Source organism: Aythya marila (assembly GCF_965140915.1).
Source record: "Aythya marila genome assembly, chromosome: 10".
Lineage (NCBI taxonomy): Eukaryota > Metazoa > Chordata > Aves > Anseriformes > Anatidae > Aythya > Aythya marila.
Window position 1 is genome coordinate 5066511 of NC_139051.1, and position 15308 is coordinate 5081818.

Below are 15308 nucleotides of genomic sequence, written 5' to 3' on the forward strand. Positions count from 1 at the left end.
ATCCTACCGGACAGGAGGATAAACAACAGCAACAACTTCTTGCTATCAAGGACACAAAATTATCATACACCTGTATGGAAGAAACTATTTTATAAAGAAAACCACTGAAGATATTTTAAGAAGAATTCTTTACAAAAGAAGTTCATTTATTAAATAGAAAGTATGGACTGACTGTGTACATTGGGCTCCTGATCAAACATCAACACATTTTAAAGTTACTTTCTACTATTTCTGAGGCAGAGCAAGAAGTTGAAGCAGAGCAGAAGCAAAGAACCTCCTGTGACACCCCCACGTAACACTAACCCTAACCAGCAGCAGGAGATGGGTGAGAAGATGCTTAAAGACAAACTAGCCCTTATGTCTGCGAAACTAACATCAGTGGAGCAGAATGACAACTGAAACCCCTAATAAACCCTCCTGCTATTAGATGAGGAGAGATACTGCTTGATATGCATCAGCCCCATTCCTAGTCCATCACAAAATTAGGCTTCACTAAGCAACACTACATTTTAATTCCAACAGGTCATTTCCTACCTTGTCAAGCTACATTACTTGCCATAGAAATGATGCAATAAGAAGTCATTACTCAAGAAAATAAAATCCTATTTATTCATATACCCTTGAATGTAATGGCCACGTTATGTAACTTGGAAATTCCTATGCAATGTGACATGGATTAATATGTATTACTCTTTCTGTACTGTTTCTAAATGACATTTTAAACATCTTGAACACAAATACAAAATGCAAACTCATCAACAGTTTCAGCTGCTTTCTAAGCTAGTCATTCCAAACTACTATCCTCAGACACTCAACTACTATTCCCCTAATATCGTGAGATACGGGACACAGCAAGCCACACAGTTAATTACATAATCCAAAGAGTGAACCAAATCAACAGGTTGCTTTTTCTTTCCTCTCTTTTTTTTTTAAAATGTGATTTTAAATTCTATAAAAATCATCAAAACTAACAACAAAGCAGCTGCCACTTTTGGTCTTATTTGTGTAGTAACATTCAAAAAGCTTTTTTAAAGAAAATTGCCTTGCAGATTAACATTTCTCAAAGTGTAAAAATCCCCTTTTTGTCCACCTCATTCTTTAAGGTCACTAAATCCAGACCATCTGGGTAATAAAGTTACCACGTGTAGTTCCCTATTCACCTAATTAAAACTTCTGTACATCTCGTATGGATAATTTGTCTATAGCTAAAACCAACTGAAGTGTAAAAAGCAGCTCCGGGGAAATGATGTCACTAGAAGCAGGTTACTGCTGGCAGAGCTGGCTGTCAGCATATCGGCACCAGGAAGATCCCAATTTACTGTTAAACACATCTTTTGAGCCAAGCAACCTGTTTCATAATAATAATAAGCCATATGGACTTTCCAGTAAAATCCTATTCACACTGAAACATCAATAGTAAATATTTTAATGTTAAAAAACCACATAACTTCGAGCCTGGTATTTAGCACTTTTTTTGTACAGAGTTGGTCCAGTCTGGTATCACTATGGATAAAAGCACGAATCTTTAGCTGCTTCCACTAAAAACATAAGCCGCAAAAGGGAGCAAACCAGTCTCTCTTCTCTCAAGCCGAGCAAGAGACCAAGAGGACTGGGTTTTGCTAGTTTTGGCTGTTACTTATGTAAAGGCAGATAACGAGGAGTCAGACGCCGTTTTGCGTGTTTCCGCAGCCATTACCTACAACACACGACTCCGTTGCCAAAAAGCCCTTGCTGCCAGCTATTAATTTTCATTTACAAGCCAGGTAAGGATGCACTCACACAGTTTTTTGCTCTGTGGGGTCAAACATTCTGCCCAGTTCTGGGGACAGATGCTTCCTCTGTGGTCCCAAAGGACAAAAATTCCCGTTTGAGTCCTTCACGTGAAGTTGCTAGCAATGCTCCCGCAAGTTACGGATCTGCAGGAATTCCTGTGAGAAGCCAGTTCCTAGGCACTGCACTTGTAATAACAGAGCATCACCTTTCAACACAGCATCTTCTGTAACCTGTCTCCTAGAAATAAAGGGCTGCTTTCCCTTCTCTCTCACGTATGGAGGTACTTGTAAAAAGGACACTACAGAAAACTGCTAATGCTTCAAGAGATCACACATCCTCCTTGATAGTATGGTATCATCAGAAAATAAAAGCTTTCCTGTAAGTTTACGAACAGATATAAAAAAAAAACAACACTACAGTTTATGTCAGAAAGTATTAGGATGAAAGGATAGAAAAATCTAACACATGCTTGGTTAACCAAGTGCACTACAAACAGAAAACTACTTTCTGTCTTCTACACATCTGCTAGATCCAAATTGTAACTACAGTGTCATAATTTGGAAATACATCTAACAAATTCAGGATGGACAAGCATTAGGATAAAATTGCTTTTCCCAGTCAATTTCTGCTCCTACACTGTAGACCACACTTGAGTATATTCTAGTATCCCCATCGAGTATTAATTTTGGCACTGTTCACACAATACCATAATGCAGGTTCAATAAATAGAAGGACCCTACATTTCCCCCATAAAACAGTCATGCTGAAACTGTCTTGAAATACTGCATCTGCAAGCCTATTTAAAGGCTAAATCTTGGAATACTTCTCATCGATATGAAGCAGTGATGGGCAAAGTACAAGAATGCATTGTAAGCAAGTTCAGTTAACTTCTCTGGCAAGAATACACTTACTAACAGAAAGCAATTGCCAAATATCCAACTGCAATAAAAAGATCTAGCACTAATGGAGAGCAAATAAATCACTTCTCAAAACTTACAAAAACTTTACTCTAACGAAATATGTCTATTTTTACATCACTTTTCCCATTATTTTGCTAACACATTTTCACGTTACTTTATGTGGACTTACCCTGTGCATGAAATTCTTTTTTCTTCTAGTTGAAGAAGTTTTTCCCTGAGTAATTAGCAAGCTACATCCCCTTTGACAGAGAGATACTAACAAGCTCCTACAGTTTCCAGTAAGACAAGGAATCCAGAGCTACTAATAGCAAACAAGTCATTTAAGCAAAAAAGGATTACAAAGGCTTGTTGCAAGAGCCTGGAAACTCACCCATATTTCAGATTAAGGCTTTCTGAGGAGCTCTTTTGTAATGAGTTTTGACTCAAATTTTTTATTTCATTTTAAAAAATGCATATTTTATTGATTTAAATATGTATTAATCATTTTTTCTTCGGACAAACTCTAAGTGCCAGAAAGACCGGACAATGATTTCCAATGGGAAAACTAGAGAAATGGTGGTTTTATAACAAAACTTCCCTCGAGATCTCAAAGTATAAAGAAAAAAAAATCACAAACTAAGAAGGATTTCTACTCTCTGGTACAAGGACACCAGAATAAGCTGCGAATCAAGCCACAGCGCAGCTTCTTTGCGAGACTTCATTCCCAAAAGTACCTGTCACCCCATCCCTAGGGCACATGAAGTCTATTTCAATGAGAGCTACGACACGGAGCAGCGGAGCCGCCGACCTACCTTGAGGACCTCCATGGGTACCTGCGTGGCGGGGGGCAGGCTGGCGGGGACGCTGACGTTGATGGCAGGTGTCTGGCTGACGGGAACTCTCTGCTGCATGAACTGGGCTGCTTGCTGCTTCTGCTGCTGCTCCCGACGCTCCTGCTCCTGCATCTGCTCACGCATGAGCTGCTGCCGTAGCAGGATTCGTGAGGTCATGCTGGAGGAGCTTAAGGGAGGCTTGGAAGCGCCAGGATGCTCGGAATTGCTGTGGGAAGAGCAGAGAGAGACAGCTCAGCTTCTACCAGCGCCTTCATCGCTCAGGGTTTGCAGAACGGTTCTGGGGCAGGGAGCAGAATCCGCAGGGCTCCGCGGCACCACACAATGGGGAGCTCGGAGCCGACCCACCGCAGGGACTTAGCAGCGCGTTAGGCTGCCTTAACTTCGTGGGGACTGAACATTTCCAAATGCCGATACCCAGCTGTAAAAAGTGATTTACTACTTATACAGCCACCATCCACGAGAAAAACAAATGCCTTTATAGGTAGCAGCAGGCACTCATATCCCTTTTTTTTTTTTTTTTTTATAAGTATGGAAAGGATGAATCATGCCTAATGATAGGTATAGGTAATATGCCAGGTCTAATCACCTACCTCAAAATAAAGAGAGAAAGAAATTCTACCTCTTCCATGAAAGCACAATACAATAAAGTACAGTTATTTCCTGCAAAATACTACCTCGGGGTTGGATTTGCTGATGGTGACATTCTTCATAGCTAGAAACCAGACCCCAAAAGCAGCAGCTCCCACCTGAGGCCTACACCAGCATCTCCTGGGTGGGGCGAGATGGAGGAACAGGCAGCACAGTCACCCTTACCAAAGCCTATTGTGCTGCCCAGGTGAACACACTACGCACCTTCACCTGCTAAGAGCCCTCAACAGACCAAACATCCCAGCAGGTAACACAGGAAAAACCCAGGAGCGTGCCATAAACCGCAGGGACACCTCCTGAAAGACCCCATCATTTTATTCACCCCCAGGAGTAAAACCCCATTTGTAAGACATTTGTGTAGCATCCTTAAGATGGAGCAATCCAGGGAGGTAAATACCAAGCTACACAGCCTTCGAGGGAAGGAAGTTAGCAGCAGCTAGGAACCCAGGACTCCGTGCATCCGCATGAGAAGATGCCACAGCGGGTGTAAGTGATGGCACTTGGTTTCTGATCCTAACCAACGACGGACACCCCAGGCAGGGCCATGCAGAAGCAAAGGCCACGCCAGGCTAGAGGAGAACACGGGATGCCTGGGGAAGCCGGCAGCAGCTGCCCCACTCCAGGAGAGAGCTGCCTGTGAGCCCCCTGCCTCTGCTCCCTGCATCTCAGTGCGGTGCTGGGCAGCTTGCGAGCCAGCGCCCCTCCAGCACTAGCCCCTGGAGGCTGCGGGCATTGAAAGCCACATCTCCTGGGCACGCTTGGAAGCCTGTGAGATTTGTTTAGGACCAACGTTGTGTTCATAGGGGAAATGAAAAAGAAGAGCCCACGCTTACTTGCACAAGAGATCAAGAGAGCTCGCCTTCTGGGGGCAGGGAAGGAGCGCTGGGAGGAGACAGCCTTGCTATTTAAGACCTGTCAGGTTGAAACATTCACAGAGACACTGATCCTTTTGATAAAACAAGAGAAAACCTTTGTGGTGAAACTAATGCAGCTGCGGAATAATCGCACTAATTAGCTGCTCAAGACAAGTCATTGACTGTGATACTTGTAAAAACACCACCCTCCCAATTAACGGCAGCGGAGCATTCTCACATCTCAGCCCAGCAGCCCGTTTCCTGGCTGCAGCCGCGTTTGAAGGCACAGCTGAACCACTCACAAAGTCGCCCTCCAGTTTGGAAACGTGTATTTGCATGGCTAGGGTAGTTACAGGTCTCCAAAAAGGTCTTCAAACCCTCTTGGTCATGTAGTCCCAACCACTAAAAAAAATACTGAGCATGTACCCCCGATAGAGAGAACAGCACCTCCTGTGCTCCTGCATAGCCAACAGGAAAAAAAATTGAATGAAAAGCGGGAAGGAGTCCTGCAGATTTGCTTTCTTGCCCTTTCCTCATCCCAGCTCATGCTGCCCAGAAATGCTAAGAGAGCCAACGTTCCTCCAGCATTGCATCGAATCAAACTCTTCCTGGTCTTCTGGGCTACGCTGACCTTTTAGGATGCTCTCAGCAGCGAAGGCACCCAAGTTCTGAATGAAGGAATCATTGGGAACAACGTGCTGTCAAACTGCAGCTACTGCCAGCAATGTGTTCGAGTTTAAATAATACCTGCATCTGCCAGAAACACAGCCTGGAGGCTGCTACACAGTACCTGCCTGCCAAGAGGCTCATTTCACAAGCACCACGAGTGGAACTGGATGAACAAAACCGCTCCAACTCTCAGCTGTCCCGTGGCCGTCACCTGGGGACCGGGCAGCTCTCACGTCAGGGCTGAAGCAGCACTTCTTCCATCCACTGTAACTCGCCGAGAGCAGCACAGATGAAAAGTAGAAGCAGAAAACCAGAAAGCTCCCCTTAGTGTTTCATTCTCTAAGGCTGTCCCATGCAACAGCCAGCCTCCGAGCCCTGCTCCAGCCACACACCGCACTGCGCAACGCCCCGAGACGGAGCAGAGGGTGCTGTGGGCTCCACCACCACATGCTCACCCGAAAGCAAATAGAAAAAACTGTTTCAGAAACTCACTTTTACATCAAAAAAATTACAAACTTGTATCAAACGCTTAGTCAATAGTGTACGGCAGAGTTGCACTTTGGAAGCAGCCTGAGCTTTAAGCGTGGTGCAGGTGAGACACCGCAGCGCGGTGCGGAGCCCGGGCACGTGGCCGCTGAGCTCTCCGACGAGGCCTGACTCAGCCGGGCATTGCGCAGGCAGCCCCAGAACCCACACATGCAACTGATACTCGACGCGACTGAGATACTTCCTGCAAACATGGTTATGGATATCAGTTAATTGCAATAAATGAAACCGACTCATCCCCTTAATTGAGGGATGATTAAACCAGTTATCCATTAGCAGTCTAATAAGCACAGTGTAATACAGACTGAGAGTTATTAGCTATGAATGTCATATGCCGATTCAATTAATCATTAAGCGATAGCATTCTATTAAATACATTTAAATTACACATCCTTTGTTCAGATGCCTGGGAAACGTTAGTTACCGTATGCACACACGGTAATGCAGACGGCTGTTGCATAACATAAAGCAACTGGTCGGATTAGAACCAAGTTTTATTTCGTTGCTTTCAACTCAAGCGATTACAGACCCCACACGGTTTGGGATCATCCCGCCTGCCTAGATGGGTACTGAAGGTTTGATTTCAGTCTCCTTGGACAAAAAGCCAAACTAGTCAAAAGTTAAGTCCATTTTGTTTTCAGTTTCTTACAAACTGATTCAACACCTTCTCCGGTATACGTGCATTACTTGCCTGGTTTACACAGATTTTCATTACCCACGTATTTGTTAAAAACAGTTCCAAATTATTGTTTTTAATTCCAACATAATGTTTTTAGACAAACTACAAGTGAAAAGCACAGACCCACAACTCGAACCCAAAGCTCTTCCAAACACTTCTTCATTGAAAACCACACACAAAACAAACCAACCAACACCTGCTCGCCCATCACTCTTCTGTTCTCTGGCAACAGCCACGGGATACTTTGCTTCAGACAGGATCTGACCAATGCCCACCTGAAACGTTTCAGCTAGGCGTGTGCGCAGCTGACCTACGTGTCAGAGGGTGATGCTCAGCAGAAGACACTCTGAAGATGCCATCAAGAAACACGTCCAGGAGAGCTGACATTTTGGTAATGACTTCTCATTTCTGGTTCTGTGAACAGCCCAACAATAGCCTGTGCCCCACATTTGCCTGCTGCACGTGGAAGTTGTAGCTAAAACAATACACATCTTTTCCACACCCTGTAATCTTCACCCAGCAAAGGGGCTTTTCAGGGCTTCTTCATTTATTTTGGTTTGTCTGAACTAGAATTTGATTGAGTTTAGCATTAAAAAAAGGTTTAGCAAAAGGCTTAGGGGAGGGAGTCCCTGTCAGTAAGATATGAAGCCCCTGGTTTTGGTTGAAATGCCCAAAGGCAGAATTCGATAAGACTGTGCCTGATATAAAATAAAAGCAGCCTGCAGAGTTTGACCTGCCTCTGCCCTTCAGACCCCACACACAGCCCCAGGTTCCTTGGACACAGGTGAACAAGAATCAAGTAAAATACACCAAAAAACGCCTCTCAGTTAGCCATCAGTCCTTTTTACTTACAAGTTCTCCAGCCACTCCACATGTAGTCTTGCCTAGAGGGGAGTGCAGTAGCAGCACAGATTTCACAAGACTGGAAAGTGGAATGAAAAAAAAAAAAAAAAAGAAAAAAAAAAAAAAAAACAAGCTCTCAAAAAACACTTGCTTTGGCAAGCCCTCCTGCCCTGCTGTATGCAGAGCAATGGCACACGAGAGGGAGGTTATTGTTCGCTGTCCATGCCAACTGTTTAGTAGGGGGTTAGCCTGCAGAGAAATCAGCCAAGAGAAGCAGAAGCTGTAGTGCCTCCAGAAATCCATGGAGCTGCACCAGACCTTGGAGGTCTGAGGTAAGAAATGGGATTTAAATGCTTGTATTTAATGCCTTACCCTTACTTCATTCATCATCATTTATGGAGATAAGCAAGGCATCCACACTGAAATAGCTGATACTAGCATAAGAACATCACTCCTGATCTTGAAAGCAAGTAGATGAAAGGTTGCAAACAACTCAAACACCCGGCCTGACCTACAGAAGGCAATAGCAAATGAGACACCCGCACAGCTCCCCTGACACTCCTCCTGCTCAATGAGTGCTATCATTTCTCTCAAAACTGAATTTATTTGTAGAGATTCCAGTTGCAGTCTCTGTACCAAGCAGTAAAAACTCCAGACACTTTTTGTTGCCAGCACTATTAGTGTTAGCAGCATCTAAGCTGCCAGTCTGCATTGCTGTTTGCCACAGGGATGAGCAACAGAAACAGGAAGGATACCAAAAGAGAAGACAAAAGAAAAATAAATATTAGAGGGAGCTGATGACAACAAAAAGAAAAAGGTTTTCTCCCTTATCTTCAGCCATTGAGAGGGACATGAAAACTACCCCAGCATTTTCCCAGCAGCACTTTGTACTTCATTCCTAAAATTTAATAATTGATTGTGGGTTACAGCGACACTCCGCTCAGCGAGCCAATTGGCTGGCACTGAACTGGCATATCAATGTTAAAAAAAAAAAAAAAAAAATTGGCACCCCTTGATGTCCTTTGTTGTCAAGGACAGAGCAGTAAGGCCAGCAATTACATAAATGGTGCAGGACCTTTATCAGCCTCCACAGTAAAGCAACGACTGTTTCCTCTTCAATAAAGGTTTCCGCATTTGAAAGCTACACATTCAAAGAAACACACTGCCTGCTGTGGCACCTGCTCCACCACCATCCAGGCAAACATTTTCCTCTCCCTCCAGTGCTTTCTTCCTCCGATGCATGCGGTCAACGATGTCCCCTATCCAGGAGCAAATGGCTGAGCTACAAACAGAATTGAGTTCAGTAGATACACCTTTCTTTAAATAAATAACAACCAGCACTCACAGTGACAGTGTAAACCTCTAAGATTTTTTCTTTTTAAGTAGCTGTACACAATTTAGTAGTTTTCCATTTTTCTTCCCGTCTTTAAAACACACCGCACAAGCTGCTGAACATAATGCTTTTTGAACTTAATGAAAACCTCTCTCATGACCCAGGAGCAGTCAGTAAATAATTATTAAGCTCTGGAGGTGGCTTTTGCATGAGTGTTGACTTAATAAAATGCCATAAGTTGATCTGCTTGAATGCCCGTTTACTTGGGGACACAGCTTTCAGTATAGCTTGGGAAGCTCGGCCACCACCGGACTAAGCAACACGGTGAAACTGAAGAGGTTCAGTATTAAAGCTGCAAAGGTCACATCTTACAATTCTTTACTACCGTTTCTGTTGAAGGGGAGATGAATAGTTACAAACCTACACCACCCTCAAAAGACTTCTATATATACACTATAGCTAAAATAATCACTAAAATGCACCAGATCTGTTTGTGCCTAAGCTGAACCAAGAAATAGCAGGGGAAGGAGAAATCCCTAACGAAGGGGGAGCCACGAGAAGCTCCACAAGAGAAGAGCATCTTCCAGGTGCTCCTGGGGTGTGCACACAGCGACACAGCACACGGCTGCTGTCAGACACGCGAGTTTGGTCTCGTTACCTTTGCCCGCAGAGCTCTTACCCCACTGCAATCCCCCACTAGCTCAAATGTTTGTGCTTGCCGTGAACTTTCAGAAGGCAATACGCATAGATATTATTTAACAACGACACATAAAAACACAGAGGGAGGGCTTGGCTAGCCTTCCCCTCCTGCACAGCAGGGGCAGGCAGCTCCCCAGACCACCGCCTCCATGCTGAGGCGCTCGCTCGAGGCATCACTTACAGGCAGCAGCTGGCCAAGGAGCGCGGCATGGCCCTCTGAACACTACTAACAGCCTCCATCCTTGCTCCCCCCACACTTTTGTCCGAGGGTTTTTGCAAGGTGCCTGGGTGGAAGCCGGGCCTGGCAGGGCCGTGTCTCCGGATAAGGCCCTGGCAACTCCAATCCCCGGGAGCAGCGTGGGCAGCAGTGCCCAGCGCCCGCTGGTGCTGCAGACCTGTGCAATCCAGCACCTACTGCCGAGCAGGGGCTAGGGCCTTGAAGCCTCACGACAACCCTAAAGTACTGATTGAGATTGCCCTGGGACAGGAATGGGTATGACCTGACAAAGCAGCAGAAGGAAGAGCCCAGCTTGTGTTGTCCCTCTCACGCCCCACCCCACAAGAGGAGATATGCGCCGGTGTTGAAAGCACTCGGCCCATTCTTTAATTAAACGGGGAGTGAGCAGGCCACTAATGCCATCAGAGGGGCGGACAGAGCTGTCTGTAGCAGTACAGCTTTCTCAGGATCTTTATCACCAAGAGGATGAAGGGAACGGATGGGTGAAAGACAACCTGCTTTCTGGGAAGTAGAGAACCCCTGTGCTTTCAAAGTTCCCCTCAGTGAAACTCTGCCAAGGAATCACTGTACACACCTCACAGTACCTGGATGTGTACCTGTGACTGCAGAGGCTGGACACACTCTACCGTGTCCCAGCTCTGCTCAAACAGGGAGAACCCCTGCTCAGCAGAAAGTCAGCAAGCAGGGGAGATACCTGTGCACACAAATACCTCGAGCTTCCAAAAACATTCCCCAACGGGTTAGAGGAATTTAAAGCTTAGCATTACTAAGCCCTGGTTTCGTGCTCTTCCTCAAACTTACAAAGCCATCACAAACTTGGTGAATATATTACAGGGGAAATAGAAAAAGGAGCATGAGGCAAATATGCCTTTTGCCTGATAGGGTGAATAGTTGCCTTGTTAAGGACTTTTTGAGCCATTTCAGATGCCACTTTCCTGTTATCGGTACTTACCCCTCTAAAGAACTCTGCACACATTTGCAAAACATTCTACAACAGAAAGGCAGATAGCTAGAACAACCAAACGGTGATAAAATAAAAAGCGAGGAGATAACACTCCATTAATAACCTTTGTAGTTCTTGATTTTGTAATACAGAATTCACCTTCTTTTATCTGAGTAAATAGAGAAGATAACGCTGTCGCCAAGAGGGAAGATGAAGTACATCACCATGCTGTTTGACACTTTGTACCTACGTAGTCCCAAAATCTGACTTCACATCCCTTTCTCATTGTATCTTGATTTAGACAGTGACGTATCTATCACACTACGCAGTCAGCTCACAAGTTTATTCACAAAGGCAGCCAGCCCTGCAGAAAACAAAGCTCAAATGTGTTGTGCTCACAGCTTCTACCCCTCATTCATCTGCTCCAAAACTCGCTGAGCTAAAAAGCCACCACACTTCTAAGGGTTTGCAGGAACCCAGCCATTCCCAATCTGAATCCCTCTGCTCATCCTTGATTTTCTGCTCACTGACTCCGCGTGTCACGACGCTATTTAGTTCTTTCCAAAGAACACAAGGCAGCTCGAAATCTCATCTCACACAGATGACATCCTTGTTCTGGTATGCTCGGCAAACAGGATCTTAAGAAGAAAAAGAGAAAGTGTTTATGAAAGATTTGCTTTAAATGATTAAGAGCCCCAAACAGTCATAATGAAAACCACAAAGTGAACTTCTAGAGCTCAATACGTGAAGCCTCTGTGTTATCAGTGCGTATGACTTGCTCAGTACAGTGAATACGAAATACGAAGGAAAAAAACAGCCCCTAAGATGTTACTGAGAGCTCTAACACTAAAATCATGTTGGACAGGTACTATGCAAACTCTCACTTCTATCTGTAGCCACCGGGCTAGCTGGTCATTACAGGACCTGATCAGGGAGTGTGTTTGGCAACTCTTTCTAACAAAACTCTTGGCTGCATAAACTAATTCCTCAGTTCCACATATTTTAAACAAACTTCAGTTTTAGTCTTCAAGCATTACTTATAGTTCTTCTACATTTTTGGCTGTTTGTAGAAGAATTAGTGGGGCAAAATGATTATGTAACTGTAAAGGCTGAACTACCGAGGGGGAAAAAGCCTTTCATTCAGCAACAGTTGCTTCACTTACCATTTGGGTATTTACACTGCAACTGCAATTTGCAATCGCAGGACAGATGTACCGCTCTTGCTGCGTTGGGTATTCACAGCACAGACAGCAAGGTGGGAAAAGCTCCAGCTGTCCGTGTAAGAAAGCAGCAGTGATGTTTACAAACTTGCTAATTGAGGCCAAGCAAAATGACAGTCATTCGCTGGAAACATTGCCAAACCGCAAACAACTACTGCGGAGATGGCCTTCAACTCCCCTGCTCAGGCCACTGAATACAACCTGCAAAATCCCTGCCTTGGAGTAACCTCAAACAAAGGCTCCTGGAGAAAGCAAATGCCAGCAGTCCATCGGCTAACACTGCAACGCTACCAGGGGACCCAGCAGCATCCCCAGCACAGCCACATCCAGCACATGGTCCCCTGCCCCATGGTGCCTCTCCTCCTGCAACAGACTGGCCCAAAGTCTGCTTGGCAGAGCACCCCTCAGGCAGTGACCAGCAGCAAATGTGCAGGGAGCAGGATGGGAACAAGGCAAGCCTGTCAGGCAGCTTCCCCGAACAAGCTCCCAAACCCCAACTACTCCCAGCTCAGGGATTTCCCAAAATGGGAATGGTTTCTGCGTGCTTACAACCCTCAAGTGTGTGCCGTGGGTCATGTCAGCCTCACCTCCGGTTTTGTTCCGCAGCTGGCACAAGACATGGAAGTGAGGACTACAAGACCTCTTCATCTGCTAGCTGCTGGAAATGCTATTTTAAGTTCATGCCATCTATATGACCTGCAGCCCTTAAATCAATACCACAGATTTTTGTGAATGGTTGGACTTGGGGGAAATTGGCATCTCCAGGGTCTTCTCTAGCAATTCTGCCATTCTATACTTTAAAAAAAAAAAAAAATTACAACTGCACCTCATTTCTAGTCAGAAACTGTTTATGAATTCCAAGGAGAGCAAAAGAGGAAAATAACTACTTGCAGTCAGGTTAAAATGTAAATGAAACAAATACCAAACCAAAAACATGATACAGAATAAACACCCATTCAAAATAAGAACATGCAAGCAACGTTTATACTTCCTGATTTTACAAAGCATCAAGATATATAGAAAAGATCCTCCTTGATCTATTCATAACTCCTGAAAACCTCATAAATAGAGGCTGCTGATACACTGCCTTAATTTCATTTGGGATCACCTTTCTGTTACGCATCTGCCTTATGTTGCACCTAAAATGCATCAGAAGGGACACCAGGGCAAATTCGGTGCAAACAAATCCATTCTTGAAAAGCAACCCAGCTGCTGCAGCTCTAGAGAAAGCCTGCATTAACACCACTCTGCAGGCACCACGCTCTGCTGTTCTGTGACAACTGAGACGTGCTGTCCACGTAAGCTGCTCAGACAGCCCCGTCCCGTGAATACTACGTCCCACTCTTCAAAATGCATTACAGCTATTGATTGCTTTTTGAAAAAAGCTGCCAAGGCAAAGTTATACACAAGCCTTTTGTTAGATCTTCATCTCTTCTGCACTACCAGAAGCAGAGCGCTTGAACGGCTCGTTCTATTCACAGCTACAGCAATGTTTGTTGTGCAACTACTGCAAACTCCTGAATCATGTAAACAGGGGCAAGAGCCAGAAAATGCTTCACTGGACTTAAAAGTTCACATCTGCCTTAGTTACTAGGACAAAAAAAAAAATGAAGGCAAGCACTTCATTTATAAGCAATAAATCATGCAAAGACCACAGTTAATCATGACTTCTTGCAACATGGATTTCTTTCATCTGGTTTACTTAGCACTCATGACCTTGGCAAAGTACCTGTGGAAGCACCCACCGATGCTGGGGAGCAGCAATCCCCACCTTCTGTTATTTCAGGCCACAGCAGACGACAACACAACACTACGTTAGTCAGCCAGGTTTATAAATCTGCAAAGTCACCTGGAAATGCTGCACAGTTCCAGACCTGCTGCAGCCCGGCAGCCGACAGAGCGCTGCTGTCCCTAAAAAGCCTCACGGTGACGGCTCGCAGCCCAGACCTGGTGGCAGCTGCACCGTTTTGCAAAACAAATGCTTGGCAAAGCTGCGGCTGCTGACAGCAAGATGACCCCCTCCAGTTTCTTTAACTTCTTGTTTCAGAAAGTTTGGTACTAGAAACCATCCCCTTACTTCAACTTTGTGGTTTGGATGAAAACTTGACCTTCTCTTCACCCACCTGCCTTCTGGTCCTGATCCTTTTCCAGCATTAAGAACCCTTAACGTGCCCAATATGCTAGAACTATGAGAAACAAGGGGAGGGAGGGAATACCCAGGTGCTTGGCATCACAATTTCACAGAAATCTCAAAAAGCCACCACTGCCAGCAATGACAAGTTCTGCAGCTGGTACCAAGAGGTCCTGTGACAGGAGACATTATGTTTGGATAAGGATGGGACACCATAAATTAAAAAATATATATAAGGAAAAAAGTTGTCTTCACTATCTACAGAAGAAAATCTGCATTAGATCATAATAGCCTGTTTTGGCCATACAACCATTTGCTCAATTTAACTGAAAATTTAGTAGTTGCCCAATGTTGAGCTGCCAATCTGTGCTTAATACATGGGGGATATTTTTCCCATCCTTTAGTGGCTGCTGCAAAGTCACATTCAGGAACTACAATTGGTTTTCCAAGTACTCGGGGAAAAAATATTTATCTATTTTTAGCAACCTCTAGAACAAACAAGATGATTTGTTGTTCTTGTTTTGTCTTTAAAAGCAGACAACAATGCAAGCATGAACGGTCAAAACATTTTATCTACAGCTTACTGCAGTTTAAGATTGCACACATCAGGAAGAGTCAAAAGATATTTAGATTAAAAGCATTACCTTTACATATCGTTATACTTCTATGTCTCTTCTCTTTGTCTTTGCAGAGTTATAACCTGGCTGTACAAATCCTAATCTTAATAGAAGTACACATATTTGGTTTTGCCTAGAACTGATTACAGGCTAATTAAAATGTAAGTAAATCTAATATTAGCCTCTACACATGCCAGGGTATATAAACGTGCTCGCAGAAAATGGCTATCAGCTTGCAGAATGCCAAAGGCATTCGATTAACACTCACGCCATTTAAGTGTTCCCAATGCTATTTGCCATTTAGCAAAAACCCACAGAATCCCTGCCTGGCCTACGGAAAGCCATCTCCTGCAGGGTTTCTT

At 44.5% G+C, this 15308-nt stretch overlaps 1 protein-coding gene across 8 annotated transcripts in view; it reads right to left on the bottom strand.

The window, feature by feature from the left end:
* Positions 1-15308, bottom strand: part of MITF (melanocyte inducing transcription factor) — a 96297-nt gene that overhangs the window by 37724 nt on the left and 43265 nt on the right. For all 8 annotated transcript variants that reach the window (XM_082768025.1, XM_082768020.1, XM_082768019.1 and 5 more), the window contains exon 2: positions 3485-3731. In XM_082768025.1, coding sequence (XP_082624151.1) covers positions 3485-3731 — 247 coding nt within the window. The remainder of the gene's footprint in view (positions 1-3484; positions 3732-15308) is intronic.